At 56.4% G+C, this 16,281-nt stretch overlaps 1 protein-coding gene and 1 long non-coding RNA gene across 3 annotated transcripts; one reads left to right on the top strand and one right to left on the bottom strand.

The window, feature by feature from the left end:
* Positions 1–2,788: 2,788 nt before the first annotated feature.
* On the bottom strand, positions 2,789–10,637 carry LOC140402936 (uncharacterized). Of its 2 annotated transcripts, XR_011938202.1 has the most exons (4): positions 10,520–10,637; positions 10,347–10,415; positions 5,750–5,876; positions 2,789–3,144 (listed from the first exon to the last, which is right to left on the bottom strand). It is a non-coding gene; the product is annotated as an uncharacterized lncRNA (long non-coding RNA). The 2 variants fall into 2 exon arrangements; XR_011938201.1 differs by lacking the exon at positions 10,520–10,637 and having other exon boundaries at positions 10,347–10,481.
* Positions 9,711–15,992, top strand: LOC140402935 (small ribosomal subunit protein eS27-like). The gene is made up of 4 exons (XM_072490578.1): positions 9,711–9,886; positions 12,020–12,128; positions 13,743–13,853; positions 15,722–15,992. Exons 1-4 carry the CDS (start codon positions 9,743–9,745, stop codon positions 15,748–15,750), a joined length of 393 nt encoding a protein of 130 aa, XP_072346679.1. The 5' UTR covers positions 9,711–9,742; the 3' UTR covers positions 15,751–15,992.
* Positions 15,993–16,281: the final 289 nt, after the last annotated feature.

The following is a 16,281-nucleotide window of genomic DNA, read 5'->3' on the forward strand; positions in this document are numbered from 1 at the left end:
ACTTCACCGTCCAACCCACCCTATCCCCGTAACCCCATTACCCAACCCGCACATCTTTGGACACTAAGGGACAATTTAGCACGGCCAATCCACCTAACCTGCACATCTTTGGACACTAAGGGGCAATTTAGCACGGCCAATCCACCTAACCCGCACATCTTTAGACACTAAGGGACAATTTAGCACGGCCAATCCACCTAACCTGCACATCTTTGGACACTAAGGGGCAATTTAGCACGGCCAATCCACCTAACCTGCACATCTTTGGACACTAAGGGACAATTTAGCACTGCCAATCCACCTAACCTGCACATCTTTGGACACTAAGGGACAATTTAGCACTGCCAATCTACTTAACCTGCACATCTTTGGACACTAAGGGGCAATTTAGCATGGCCAATCCACCTAACCTGCACATCTTTGGACACTAAGGGACAATTTAGCACGGCCAATCTACCTAACCTGCACATCTTTGGACACTAAGGGACAATTTAGCACGGCCAATCCACCTAACCTGCACATCTTTGGACACTAAGGGGCAATTTAGCATGGCCAATCCACTTAACCTGCACATTTTGGGCAGCACGGTAGCATTGTGGATAGCACAAATGCTTCACAGCTCCAGGGTCCCAGGTTCGATTCCGGCTTGGGTCACTGTCTGTGCGGAGTCTGCACATCCTCCCCGTGTGTGCGTGGGTTTCCTCCGGGTGCTCCGGTTTCCTCCCACAGTCCAAAGATGTGCGGGTTAGGTGGATTGGCTATGTTAAATTGCCCATAGTGGCCAAAATTGCCCTTAGTGTTTGGTGGGGTTACTGGGTTATGGGGATAGGATGGAGGTGTGGACCTTGGGTAGGGTGCTCTTTCCAAGAGCCGGTGCAGACTCGATGGGCCCAATGGCCTCCTTCTGCATTGTAAATTCTATGATCTTTGGACACTAAGGGACAATTTAACACAGCCAATCCACCTAACCTGCACATCTTTGGACACTAAGGGACAATTTAGCACGGCCAATCTACCTAACCTGCACATCTTTGGACACTAAGGGACAATTTAGCACGGCCAATCCACCTAACCTGCACATCTTTGGACACTAAGGGGCAATTTAGCATGGCCAATCCACTTAACCTGCACATCTTTGGACACTAAGGGACAATTTAACACAGCCAATCCACCTAACCTGCACATCTTTGGACACTAAGGGGCAATTTAGCACGGCCAATCCACCTAACCTGCACATCTTTGGACACTAAGGGACAATTTAGCACGGCCAATCTACCTAACCTGCACATCTTTGGACACTAAGGGACAATTTAGCACGGCCAATCCACCTAACCTGCACATCTTTGGACACTAAGGGGCAATTTAGCACGGCCAATCCACCTAACCAGCACATCTTTGGACACTAAGGGACAATTTAGCACGGCCAATCCACTTAACCTGCACATCTTTGGACACTAAGGGACAATTTAGCACGGCCAATCCACCTAACCTGCACATCTTTGGACACTAAGGGACAATTTAGCACGGCCAATCCACTTAACCTGCACATCTTTGGACACTAAGGGACAATTTAGCACAGCCAATCCACCTAACCTGCACATCTTTGGACACTAAGGGGCAATTTAGCACGGCCAATCCACCTAACCTGCACATCTTTGGACACAGGGGCAAATTAGCATGGCCAATCCACCTAACCTGCACATCTTTGGACACGAAGGGACAATTTAGCACGGCCAATCCACCTAACCTGCACATCTTTGGTTACTCAGGGGCAATTTAGCACGGCCAATCCACCTAACCTGCACATCTTTGGACACTAAGGGACAATTTAGCACGGCCAATCCACCTATCCTGCACATCTTTGGACACGAAGGGACAATTTAGCACGGCCAATCCACCTAACCTGCACATCTCTGGAGTGTGGGAGGAATCCGGAGCACCCGGAGGAGACCCGCGCGGAAACGGGGCAGACGGTGGCGCAATGGTTAGCACTGCTGCCTCACGGCGCCGAGGTCCCGGGTCAGATCCCGGCTCTGGGTCACTGTCCGTGTGGAGTTTGCACATTCTCCCCGTGTCTGCGTGGGTTTCGCCCCCGCAACCCAAAAGATGTGCAGGCGAGGTGGGTTGGCCACGCAAAATTGCCCCTCAATTGGAAAAAAACGAATTGGGTACCTCTAAATCTATCAAAAATAGACACAGGGAGAAAGTGTGAACTCCATACACAGACCGTCACCCGAGGCCGGAATGGAACCCGGGTCCCTGGTGCCGTGAGGGATTGGGAGCTGAGGTCGGGTCAGCAGGCACAGAGGATGGAGCGATCGGGAGTAAATAACACGGTACGAGTTCGGGTACAGGGCAACGGGAGCTGGGGGATAGAAAGGGGGGGGGGGAGGAAGAGGGGGAAAACGTTCCCGTTTATTGTGAGGGGAATTGATTACAAAACTAGGGAGGTTATGCTTCAGTTGTACAGAGCATTGGTGAGGCCATTTTGAAGTATTGTGTGCAGGAAGGATGATACTCGGTTGGTACGTGTTCAGGAAAGTTTTACCAGGAATGGGCGGGTTGTCTAAGGTTGCAGAGGCTGTGGTAGTCTCCACAGTTGTATTATATTGTATATATGGGTATTACGGTAAGGCCCCTGTTCTACAGGTACGGGGTAGATCCCTGCCTGCTAGCTCCGCCCAGTAGGCGGAGTGTAAATGTGTGTGCTCTCCGAACAGCAGCCATTTCGTAAGCTGCTGGAGGAGGCCACACATCTCTGTGCAATAAAGCCTCGATTACATTCCACTCTCGTCTCGTCGTAAGTGACAGTGCATCAATTTATTAGACAGAGATGTGTGGCCGGGGTGCAGAGTGTTTACAGGGAAGTTAGTGCCATCATTTCCTGGCGGAAGTTGGTCGACGGTAACCGAAATGAAAAAATGAAATGAAAACCGCTTATTGTCACAAGTAGGCTTCAAATGAAGTTACTGTGAGAAGCTCCTAGTCTCCACATTCCGCCGCCTGTTCGGGGAGGCTGGTACGGGAATTGAACCGTGCTGCTGGCCTGCCTTGGTCTGCTTTAGAAGCCAGCGATTTAGCCCGGTGCTAAACCAGCCCCTTTCAGGAGATCCAGTACAGCTTTTCAGAAATTGAGGGTCGAACCTAGAAACACAAAGAAAATATCTCGATCAGTACATGTCACAGAGACGTGCATCTCTTTCGCCTCCTCAACAAGCCCCTAAGCCCCCTGCAGTCAATGAAATACTCTGAAAACATGGTCACTGTTGCAGCCAGTTGTGTAAAGCAAGATCCCCTTAGGCCCTAACCAGCCGCGATATCACTTTTTTTCAGTTATGTTGTTTGAGGGCGGAATATTATTATTTTTTATTCTGTTTTATAAATTTAGAGTACCCAATTCATTTTTTCCAATGAAGGGGCAATTTAGCGCGGCCAATCCACCTACCCAGCACATCTTTTTGTGGGGGCGAAACCCACGCAGACACGGGGAGAATGTGCAAACTCCACACGGACAGTGATCCAGAGCCGGGATCGAACCTGGGACCTCGGCGCCGTGAGGCAGCAGGGCTAACCCACTGCGCCACCGTGCTGCCCCAAGGGCTGAATATTAGCCCAAGACAAACGCGCCTTTCGCTTTCAATCGTGGGAACTTCAACAATCACTTCAGAAGATAAGGCATCAGTTCACAGTCTCAAATGAGTCGCAGCATCTCCGACAGTGCGGCGCTCCCTCAGTACTGACCCTCTGACATGCGGCGCTCCCTCAGTACTGACCCTCCCACAGTGCGGCACTACCTCAGTACTGACCCTCCGACAGTGCGGTGCTCCCTCAGTACTGACCCTCCCACAGTGCGGCACTACCTCAGTACTGACCCTCCGACAGTGCGGCGCTCCCTCAGTACTGACCCTCCCACAGTGCGGTGCTCCCTCAGTACTGACCCTCCGACAGTGCGGCGCTCCCTCAGCACTGACCTTCCGACAGTGCGGCGCTCCCTCAGCACGGACTCTCCCACAGTGCGGCGCTCCCTCAGCACTGACCCTCCGACAGTGCGGCACTCCCTCAGTACTGACCCTCCGAAAGTGCGGAGCTCCCTCAGTACTGACCCTCCAACAGTGCGGCGCTCCCTCAGAACTGACCCTCCGACAGTGTGGCACTCCCTCAGTGCTGACCCTCCCAGTGCGGTGCTCCCTCAGTACTGACCCTCCGACAGTGCGGCGCTCCCTCAGTACTGACCCTCCCACAGTGTGGCACTCCCTCAGTGCTGACCCTCCCAGTGCGGCGCTCCCTCAGTACTGACCCTCCCACAGTGCGGCGCTCCCTCAGTACTGACCCTCCCACTGGGCGGCGCTCCCTCAGTATTGACCCTCCCACAGTGCGGCGCTTGCTCAGTACTGACCTTCCGACAGTGCTGCGTTCCCTCAGCACTGACCCTCCCACAGTGCGGCGCTCCCTCAGTACTGACCCTCCGACAGTGCGATGCTCCCTCAGCACTGACCCTCCCACAGTGCGGCGCTCCCTCAGTACTGACCTTCCGACAGTGCGGCGCTCCCTCAGCACTGACTCTCCCACAGTGTGGCGCTCCCTCAGCACTGACCCTCCCACAGTGCGGCGTTCCCTCAGCACTGACCCTCCGACAGTGCGGCGCTCCCTCAACACTGACCCTCTGACAGTGCGATGCTCCCTCAGCACTGACCCTCCCACAATGCGGCTCTCCCTCAGTACTGACCCTCCGACACTGCGGCGCTCCCTCAGCACTGACCCTCTCACAGTGCGGCGCTCCCTCAGTACTGACCCTCCGACAGCGCGGCGCTCCCTCAGCACTGACCCTCCCACAGTGCAGCGCTCCCTCAGTACTGACCCTCCGACAGTGCGGCGCTCCCTCAGTACTGACCCTCTGACAGTGCGGCGCTCCCACAGCACTGACCCTCCCACAGTGCGGCGCTCCCTCAGCACTGACCCTCCCACTGTGCGGCGCTCCCTCAGTACTGACCCTCCGTCAGTGCGGCGCTCCCTCAGCACTGACCCTCCCACAGTGCAGCGCTCCCTCAGTACTGACCCTCCGACAGTGCGGCGCTCCCTCAGTACTGACCCTCTGACAGTGCGGCGCTCCCACAGCACTGACCCTCCCACAGTGCGGCGCTCCCTCAGCACTGACCCTCCCACAGTGCGGCGCTCCCTCAGCACTGACCCTCCCACAGTGCAGCGCTCCCTCAGCACTGACCCTCCCACAGTGCGGCGCTCCCTCAGTACTGACCCTCCCACAGTGCGGCGCTCCCTCAGTACTGACCCTCCCACAGTGCGGCGCTCCCTCAGTACTGGCCCTCCCACAGTGCGGTGCTCCCTCAGTACTGGCCCTCCGACAATGCGGGGCTCCCTCAGTACTGGCCCTCCCACAGTGCGGTGCTCCCTCAGTACTGACCCTCCCACAGTGCGGCGCTCCCTCAGTACTTACCCTCTGACAGCGCGGCGCTCCCTCAGTACTGACCCCCCACAGTACGGCGCTCCCTCAGTACTGACCCTCCCACAGTACGGCGCTCCCTCAGTACTGGCCCTCCCACAGTTCGGTGCTCCCTCAGCACTGACACTGTGAGTGTCGGCCTTCATTAGGCTTTCAATTCTCGGGAGTGGGATTTGAACTCATGACGCTCTGCGCCCTGGCGAGAGCGCTGCCCCGTTTGCCACAGCTGCCACCCCCTCAACATCTGATCTCCGAAAGATGCCACTGAGTTGTGCCTCGAAGGGCACTCACCCAATGAGGAGGAACCTTTGATGTCCGTGTTGTTGAGGGGCTGCGTTTGCCGACAGTTGTTGCTGAGGGGATGTCTGGGAGCCGGGCCGGCGGCCATGTTGAACAGCTGGCTCCGCAGAGCTGTGACCTGCAGCGAGAGAAGTCGGTTGGTGCTCGGGGCATGGAGGATAGAATTGCATTGCTGTAGCACCTGCCACGCTCTCCGCTTGGCCCCCAGCGCTGGTCATTGCAGCCGATGAAGGCCAACCCTTCCCCCCCCCCCCCCCATAACGTGGACAACCTCGGCAGATAATTCCTCGCGAGGCTGGGCGGTCAACTCTGCGTTCATCCAATCTGGAGAGTCCTCCCGGAGTGCAAATTCTCTGGAGACCCTGAACTGCCCAAACGTCAGGAACCCCTCACCCTTTGACCTCCCCGCTTGGGCCCTCAGGAGGGTTTGGAGTCACCTGAAAGATGCGCCGCTGGGCGAGGGCCCGACGTGTGTTTCCGATCCCGAGCCGCCCCCTGGATCGGAGTCTCTCACTCGGGCCGTTCCAGAGAGGGGGCGGGTAAGAGTCGCCCAGAGTGTTAGCCTGGGGCTCTTTGTGTTACTAGTCCGGTGACATCACCTCTCCCGCTACCATCTCCCATTAGGCCTCAATCTCCATTACAGGTTTCCTGGTTGGAGTTTCACCTCTCCTGGGGTATGTCCCTGAGGCGGTGGAGCTAATTGCCCTTCGCATGGGGGGGGGGGGGGGGGTTTGTTTATGAGCCCATTGGTGGGAGTTCCATGGTCTCCCAAATGACGGCAGACACCGTTACAATTGGATTGGAGTGGATTTGTTTATTGTCACGTGCACCGAGGTACAGTGAAAAGTATTTTTCTGCGAGCAGCTCAACAGATCATTAAGTACATGGGAAAAAAAGGGAATAAAAGAAAATACATAATAGGGCAACACAACATATACAATGTAACTACATAAGCACCGGCATCGGATGAAGCATACAGGGTGTAGTGTTAATGAGGTCAGTCCATAAGAGGGTCGTTTAGGAGTCTGGTGACAGCGGGGAAGAAGTTGTTTTTGAGTCTGTTCGTGCGTGTTCTCAGACTTCTGTATCTCCCGCCCGATGGAAGAAGTTGGAAGAGTGAGTAAGCCGGGTGGGAGGGTTCTTTGATTACGCTGCCCGCTTTCCCCAGGCAGCGGGAGGTGTAGACAGAGTCAATGGATGGGAGACGGGTTCGTGTGGTGGACTGGGCGGTGTTCACGACTCTCTGAAGTTTCTTGCGGTCCTGGGCCGAGCAGTTGCCATACCCAGGCTGTGATGCAGCCCGATAGGATGCTTTCTATGGTGCATCTGTAAAAGTTGGGAAGAGTCAATGTGGACATGCCGGATTTCCTTAGTTTCCTGAGGAAGTATAGGCGCTGTTGTGCTTTCTTGGTGGTAGCGTCGACGTGGGTGGACCAGGACAGATTTTTGGAGATGTGCACCCCTAGGAATTTGAAACTGCTAACCATCTCCACCTCGGCCCCGTTGATGCTGACAGGGCTGTGTACAGTACTTTGCTTCCTGAAGTCAATGACCAGCTCTTTAGTTTTGCTGGCATTGAGGGAGCGATTGTTACATATAGAGGTACGTAGAACATACAGTGCAGAAGGAGGCCATTCGGCCCATCGAGTCTGCACCGACCCACTTAAGCCCTCACTTCCACCCTATCCCCGTAATCCAATAACCCCTCCTAACCTTCTTTGGTCACTAAGGGCAATTTATCGTGTCCAATTCGCCTAACTTGCATTTGGCCACCCGGGGACTCTTCCCGGAAATCCACACCTATCTGGGAAAGGAGTCGCTGCTGGAGAACTATCCAGTGGACGCTCTGGAAGCAGGGTGGCGAGGTCAGCGAGCCTCTGTCGGTGAAGTATTTATCCAGCCCCGCAAGAAACGGCGACTGGACGACGAGAGAGGGGATCGTGACCTCCTGACCTGGAAGTCGAACAGCAGGAAGGGACAATATGAGCCGCTTGGTCGACACGTCACTGGTTTTTCCGGCGTGGGTGGACTATAACTCTCCCCCCGCCTCTGAGTCCGAGACTCCGCTCGAATCCATCACCCAGGCCGACACTCCTGGTGCCAGTGCTAAGGGAGGGCTGCCTTGTCAGCAGTACCGTCTTTCCGATGAGCTACCTGATTCTCTCCGCTGGACCTCCAAGCTCCCAGCCCACCTCCACATTACTTAGGGTTATTGGTGGACCTGGGAGAGGAGGCTACAAGTGAAATGAAAATCGCTTATTGTCACAAGTAGGCGGCAATGAAGTTACTCGGCACAACATCGAGGGCCGAAGGGCCTGTTCTGTTCTTTACTGTTCTATGTGAAAAGCCCCTAGTCGCTGGGGGAGGAGATCGAGGAAGGTCTGTGGGCGGATGCCCTAGGTAGGGTTAATTCCTCCTCCTCGTGTGCCAGGCTGAGCCTGATACAGTTTAAGGTGGTTCACAGAGCGCACTTGACGGGGGCGAGGCTGAGTAGGTTCTTTGGGGTAGAGGACAGATGTGGAAGGTGCTCAGGGAGCCCGGCGAACCATGTCCATATGTTCTGGTCATGCCCGGCACTGGAGGGGTTCTGGAGAGGAGTGGCGGGAGCAATATCTCAGGTGGTGAAAGTCCGGGTCAAGCCAAGCTGGGGGCTTGCAATATTTGGAGTAGTGGACGAGCCGGGAGTGCAAGAGGCGAAAGAGGCCGGCATTCTGGCCTTTGCGTCCGTAGTAGCCCGGCGAAGGATCTTGCTAATGTGGAAGGAGGCGAAGCCCCCTAGCCTGGAGGCCTGGATAAACGACATAAAGCTGGAGTGGATTAAGTTTGCCTTGAGAGGGTCTGCGCAGGGGTTCTACAGGGGGTGGCAACCGTTCCTAGACTATCTCGCGGAGCTGTAGCCACCTAAAATGGCTGATTCCCTATTAATTTGTCCAAAACCCGATTTAAATTGGCTCACCGAAAAGGCTGATGGGAAAAGCAGCCAACAGGACACAAACGGACAGCTGCAGGCAGAATAGCGTATTCGGCTCTGGGGAAGTCGGCCCAGATCGATACTCAAGACCATGAGCAGCACATCAACCCAGACATCTGCAGTTTAATCGGCTATCCCCGGGAACAATTGCAACATATTAGCAATTGAATGCCGGGCCAGACCTGTCGGCGCCTGCAGTGGCCGAAACAAAGACAGGTGAACGACCACCCCCCGATCGAGGAATCGCCCCGTTATTGGACGTATCGAACCCAGTGATTGGGAACAAGTCCAATCACTTGGGACTCAGGGTCAAGGGCCGCCCCGAGAGGCGGGAAGCCCCGGGACCCTATAAAGTGAGGGGCCAAGTTCAGATCGCTCTCTCTCCCTTCTTCTCCTGCTCGAGCCGGGAGTGCAGGAGGCGAAAGAGGCCGGAATTCTGGCCTTTGCGTCCGTAGTAGCCCGGCGAAGGATCTTGCTAATGTGGAAGGAGGCGAAGCCCCCCAGCGTGGAAGCCTGGATAAATGATATGGCAGGGTTCATAAAGTTCGCCTTGAGAGGGTCTGCGCAGGGGTTCTACAGGCGGTGGCAACCGTTCCTAGACTATCTCGGGTTCGAATCCCGGCTCTGGGTCACTGTCCGTGTGGAGTTTGCACATTTTCCCCGTGTCTGCGTGGGTTTCACCCCCACAACCCAAAGATGTGCAGGGTAGGTGGATTGGCTACGCTAAATTGCCCCTTAATTGGAAAAAATGAATTGGGTACTCTAAATGTTTAAAAAATGGATCAAAGGCCCAGTTATAATGTGTGGGAGATGAGCCTGACCTTCCCAAGATGGCGGCCACTCCCAATGTGAGCTGCGCAGTGACCTTCCCAAGATGGCGGCCACTCCCAATGTGAGCTGCGCAGTGACCTTCCCAAGATGGCGGCCAGCCGAAACGTGAGTTGGCGGTCGGAGCGTGACCTGCCCAAAATGGCCGCCAGCTAGCCTATGAGAGATACCACGACCGTCCCAGGATGGCGCGCGGCCGGGGACAGGGGGCGGTGCTGCCGGACGTGACGCGGGCAGGCTTCCGGCCCCTGGGAAACCCCGCTTATATCCGGGCACTCGGCCGGCCTGCCTTCCTTTTCCACGCGAGCGGCTCCACGCGAAAGATGCCCGTGAGTGTCGGCGGCGGCAAGGAGGGGGCTGGAGGGCGGCCGGAGGGCGGCCGGCGGGTGCTAAACCCCCCCCCCCCGTCCCGGGAAAGAGAGGGGAAGGAGGGAGAGGGAGAGCGGTCGCTGCGGGAGACATTTTATTTTTTAAGACGACACGGGGAGAGAGAGAGTGAGGGGGAAAGATGGCGGCGGCTCGACTCACCAATCGCCGCCGAGAGAGCGCTTCCCCCCCCCCCTCCCTTTCCAATCCGTTACTGGGGGCAACAGGTTTCCCCGGGCAACGCGCGAGCCCCAGGTGGAGGGGGCGGCGCCCGAACCCCACCGGTCACTCGGGCAACGCCGCGAGCCCCACCTATCAGTCACAGGTCTCCCCGGGCAACGCCGCGAGCTCCACGGGGAGGGGGCGGTGCTCGAACCCCGCTTGTCAATCACGGGTCACCCCGGGCAACGCCGCGAACCCCACCTGTTAGTCGCCGGTCACCCCGGGCAACTCCGCGAGCCGCAGGGCGAAGGGGCGGCGTCCGAACCCCACCTGTCAATCACAGGTCACCCCGGGCAACGCCGCGAGCCCCACCTGTTAGTCACAGGTCACCCCGGGCAACGCCGCAGGGCGAAGGGGCGGCGTTCGAACCCCACCTGTCAATCACAGGTCACCCCGGGCAACGCCGCGAGCCCCACCTGTCGGTCACAGATCGACCCGGGCAACGCCGCGAGCCCCGCGCAGGGGAAAGGGGCGGCGCTCTGGCTCCCTGTCAATCACGGGTCACCCCGGCAACGCCGGGGTGGAGGGGGGGCGGCGCTAAGGCCACCTGTCAATCACAGGTCACCCCGGGCAACGCTGCGAGGGGGCAGTCGCGCCGCTGGTGGTTTGTTCAGATTTAAAGGGACAGTCCACACCAACCCCTTGGACCAAAGGGAGGGAGCGTGGCGGTAAATTCACCGCCACCTCGCAACTGGTTCCGCGCAGGGACGTTCTGGTGGTCTTGACTGCCCCCCCCCCAAAAGACCCTGTTTGGGGGGGGGGGGTCATGTACATGTGCTAGACCCCCTTTCCGTTGGAAATTAGACGGTCGCGGGATCCCCTCCCGGCGCAGGAGGAGGCTGCTCGACCCCTCCCAGACCGAGACCCCCCCTCGAAGGGGAAACCTGGGACTATGGCGACTTTGCACATTTGGATGCTAAGGGACAATTTAGCATGGCCAATCCACCTAACCTGCACACCTTTGGATGGTGGGGAAACCGGAGCACCCGGAGGAAACCCACGCAGGCACGGAGAGAACGTGCAGACTCCGCACAGACAGTGACCCAAGCTGGAATCGAACCCGGGACCCTGGCGCTGAGAGGCAGCGGTGCTAACCTCTGTCTCACCCCCCTTCCCCCACCACATAGGGTTTTATAAACTCTTGTTATTTTTCTCCGCTTCCTGCGTCCTTGTTTTCATTAATGGTTCACAGATAATCTGCTCCCTAAAGATTAAATTCCGATGTTTACACTCTCCGCCTCCTTCTGTTTGTTTTTTTAATTAAACAATGACTGAGCAAGGAGTGTCAGGTTCCACCAGGAGTGTCCTGTGATCCGTAACCAGATAGTGTTGCTGCCGCCCATTTTCTCCCCGAGTATTACATACCACGAAAGTGGCAGCTCTGCCTGGTTTTGCCGTATCAGTTTGGGGAAGTCTGTTGACTTTAGAGTACCCAATTATTTTAGCCTGCACATCTTTGGGTTGTGGGGGTGAGACCCACGCAGACACGGGGAGAATGTGCAAACTCCACACGGACAGTGACCCAGGGCCGGGAATCGAACCCGGGTGACTTTTCAAGTGTTGCGCGATGGATTCCAGTCTGTACAGTCCCAGCAGTGCCTTGGTTTCCGAGGCGGGGACTGCCTGAATGAGAGTTCGGGAGGTCTGTTCCATGGCTGGCTGCAGGGTGAATGATTTGTTCCCCATTGCTTGTTTTAAAAAAAAAAAAAAAAAAAAATTATCTGCGAGTGTTCGCCCCTAACTGCCTTCGTGAACCCCCTGGTGGACCGCGGCTGAAATTGCCTCCGATGTTTGCTCGGGGTGGGGGGGGGAGAAGAAAGGGGGTCTGGTGGCTGACGGTCTGTAATCTCTCGCTCTCTCTTTCCCGTTTCCAGCTGGCTAAGGATTTATTGCATCCGTCTCCCGAGGAGGAGAAGCGGAAACACAAGAAGAAGCGTCTGGTGCAAAGTCCCAACTCTTACTTCATGGATGTCAAATGTCCCGGTGAGTGTTTCACCGAAGCCCATCCCCTTGCAGTGTGATAACAGCTCATCCCTGGGGATGGAAGGACTCCGCACCAACCCCTTCCCACACTAGCCATTTAGCTACCGTCACAAATTGACCTTTAACTCGGCACTAACCAAAGATCCTATTCAGCTCCACACGGGGGACGGCCAATGTAGTGCAGAGGGCAAATAGGGAGCAAATTCTGTACCTGTCCTGGGAGTGTTTGATGGGGACAGTGTCGAGGGAGCTTTACTCTGTATCTAACCCCGTGCTGTACCTGTCCCGGGAGTGTTTGATGGGGACAGTGTAGAGGGAGCTTTCCTCTGTATCTAACCCCGTGCTGTACCTGTCCTGGGAGTGTTTGATGGGGACAGTGGAGAGGGAGCTTTACTCTGTATCTAACCCCGTGCTGTACCTGTCCTGGGAGTGCTTGATGGGGACAGTGTAGAGGGAGCTTTACTCTGTATCTAACCCCGTGCTGTACCTGTCCTGGGAGTGTTTGATGGGGACAGTGTAGAGGGAGCCGTGCTCTGTATCTAACCCCGTGCTGTACCTGTCCTGGGAGTGATTGATGGGGACAGTGTAGAGGGAGCTTTACTCTGTATCTAACCCCGTGCTGTACCTGTCCTGGGAGTGTTTGATGGGGACAGTGTAGAGGGAGCCGTGCTCTGTATCTAACCCCGTGCTGTACCTGTCCTGGGAGTGATTGATGGGGACAGTGTAGAGGGAGCTTTACTCTGTATCTAACCCCGTGCTGTACCTGTCCTGGGAGTGTTTGATGAGGACAGTGTAGAGGGAGCTTTACTCTGTATCTAACCCCGTGCTGTACCTGTCCTGGGAGTGTTTGATGGGGACAGTGTAGAGGGAGCTTTACTCTGTATCTAACCCCGTGCTGTACCTGTCCCGGGAGTGTTTGATGGGGACAGTGTAGAGGGAGCTTTACTCTGTATCTAACCCCGTGCTGTACCTGTCCTGGGAGTGTTTGATGAGGACAGTGTAGAGGGAGCTTTACTCTGTATCTAACCCCGTGCTGTACCTGTCCTGGGTGTTTGATGGGGACAGTGCAGAGGGAGCTTTACTCTGTATCTAACCCCGTGCTGTACCTGTCCCGGGAGTGTTTGATGGGGACAGTGTAGAGGGAGCTTTCCTCTGTATCTAACCCCGTGCTGTACCTGTCCTGGGAGTGTTTGATGGGGACAGTGTAGAGGGAGCTTTACTCTGTATCTAACCCCGTGCTGTACCTGTCCTGGGAGTGTTTGATGGGGACAGTGGAGAGGGAGCTTTACTCTGTATCTAACCCCGTGCTGTACCTGTCCTGGGAGTGTTTGATTGGGACAGTGTAGAGGGAGCTTTGCTCTGTATCTAACCCCGTGCTGTACCTGTCCTGGGAGTGTTTGATGGGGACAGTGGAGAGGGAGCTTTACTCTGTATCTAACCCCGTGCTGTACCTGTCCTGGGAGTGTTTGATGGGGACAGTGGAGAGGGAGCTTAATATAATTATTTGCCTTGGTAATGGGGTGTAAAATTTAAATGCGTTTTGTGTTTCCTTTTTGAATACCAACCAATTTTGAAAGTTGTCTATTCCTGATTTGTTATGTTGCCGTTCCCCAGGTTGCTACAAAATCACTACTGTGTTCAGCCACGCACAGACTGTCGTGCTGTGCGTCGGCTGCTCTACTGTTCTCTGCCAGCCCACCGGAGGAAAAGCCAGGTTAACAGAAGGTGAGCGCTGCCTTTCCGCCGTCTCTAACACTCCAGCAGCACCCCCCCCCCCAAAAAACACTGGGTAACTGGCTGAAAAGCACTTGACCGAGCCAGTTGCTGCGGTAACTAGCGTGAAGCGATAGTAGATCTTACTGGGAGTGGCGGCACTGTTGACAGACTGGCTCTATGTTCTTGTTTGCTGTCCTCTTCTGATTCCTCCCCTGCGACCCACCTGCTGCCCGTGCTGTGCTCCTGACGGGGAGGGGAAATGTTGGCAATGAGTGTGGGTGGCAGCACCCAGGTGGCGTGGGGTTGCGCACTCCTGGGGCTCCTCGCATGATCATAGCTTACACTGCAGAAGGAGGCCACTCGGCCCATCGAGTCTCGGAAAGAGCACTCCACCCTATCCCTGTAACTCCACCTAATCTTTTTTTCGACACTGGGGCAATTTATCATGGCCAATCCACCTGACCTGCGCATCCCTGGACTGTGGGAGGGAACCGGAGCACCCGGAGGAAACCCACGAGGGAGAACGTGCAGACTCCGCACAGACAGTGACATGAGGGTTGGGAAATGGTCCGTCACGTCAACAGATAGCCTGACGCAGGTGCCTGTTGTCTTCCCAGCTTGTGTCCCACTGCCACGTCTCGAATCACAGTCTGGGTGTGGGACTCCCACAGGGAGTGGGGAGAATGTGGGACTCGCTCCCATGGGGAGTGGGGGAGAATGTCAGACTCGTTTCCACAGGGAGTGGGGGAGAATGTGGGACTCGCTCCCACGGGTAGTGGGTGAGATTCCACAGGGAGTGGGGGAGAATGTGGGACCCGCTCTCACGGGGAGTGGGGAGAATGTTTGACTTGCTCCCGTGGGGAGAATGTGGGACTTGCTCACACGGGGAGTGGGGGAGAATGTGGGACTCGCTCACACGGAGTGGGGGAGAATGTGGGACTCGCTCCCACGGGGAGAATGTGGGACTCGCTCCCACGGGGAGTGGGGGAGAATGTGGGACTCGCTCCCACAGGGAGTGGGGAGAATGTGGGACTCGCTCCCACGGGGAGTGGGGGGAGAATGTGGGACTCGCTCCCACGGGGAGTGGGGGGAGAATGTGGGACTCGCTCCCACAGGGAGTGGGGAGAATGTGGGACTCGCTCCCACAGGGAGTGGGGAGAATGTGGGACTCGCTCCCACAGGGAGTGGGGGAGAATGTGGGACTCGCTCCCACGGGGAGTGGGGGAGAATGTGGGACTCGCTCCCAGTGGGTGTGGGGAGAATGTGGGACTCGCTCCCACGGGGGAGTGGGGAGAATGTGGGACTCGCTTCCACAGGGAGTGGGGAGAATGTGGGACTCGCTTCCACAGGGAGTGGGGGAGAATGTGGGACTAGCTCCCACGGGGAGTGGGGGAGAATGTGGGACTAGCTCCCACGGGGAGTGGGGGAGAATGTGGGACTCGCTCCCACGGGGAGTGGGGGAGAATGTGGGACTCGCTCCCACGGGGAGTGGGGGAGAATGTGGGACTCGCTCCCACAGGGAGTGGGGGAGAATGTGGGACTCGCTCCCACAGGGAGTGGGGAGAATGTGGGACTCACTCCCACGGGGAGTGGGGAGAATGTGGGACTCGCTCTCACGGGAACAGCACAGTGAAAGGTGGGGCAAGCTGGATAAACACAGGAGGGGGGTGAGGAGGAAAGCTGGTGACTGGGTTGTGCTGATTCCTGAGGTTAGGCAGGAGGAGGCTCGTGGGGAGTAGCAGCACAAACCAGGTGGGCCGAGTGGCCTGTTTGTCTGCTGTTGCGTGCATTTCTCTGACTATGTTGTCGGGGTCGAGTTGGCCCCTCCATGGCGGTGTGCGTTTATTCAGTCTGATTTTTCCCTCCTCTCTCTGCAGGCTGTTCCTTCAGAAGAAAGCAGCACTAAAAATGAAAGTTGGCCTTTGAGGGTGGGCACGACGCCACACAACCAGGCATCGAGAGACTGGCTGAGGGGTACTGATTCGCTCCCTTGGCATCTGGATGGCAGCACAGGAGAGATGGGCGGGGGAGAGAGGGGGTGTGTCAGTGTCCCGAAGCTTGGCCCACCCTGGTTTATAGAAGCATTTTTGGACCTTGCTGGGTTTGTGTGATTTGTGAAGAATTGACAAATAAAATGACATAAAATTATTGCTTTTCTTTTTAACCAGTGGGTTACTTATGGTGTTGGATTCTGTGCAGCGAGCTTGGCCAGGCTGGCACGGCGGCTGGGGAGGGGGAAGACCTGTCTGTGCCTCCACCAACTCCTCCCATCACTGTTGGCCGCACAGGATCTAAAATCCTGGCCTGGGTGTCAGCGCACTGGGGGCCTGACAGTTCTGGCTTCAAGTCCTACAGAGGCCTGAACACGGGACAAATTCTGAAAGTGTTTCCATAAGACATGGGAGCAGAATTAGGCCACTCGGCCCATCGAGGCTGC

The sequence above is a fragment of the Scyliorhinus torazame genome, chromosome 26, assembly GCF_047496885.1.
Source record: "Scyliorhinus torazame isolate Kashiwa2021f chromosome 26, sScyTor2.1, whole genome shotgun sequence".
Classification (NCBI taxonomy): Eukaryota; Metazoa; Chordata; class Chondrichthyes; order Carcharhiniformes; family Scyliorhinidae; genus Scyliorhinus; species Scyliorhinus torazame.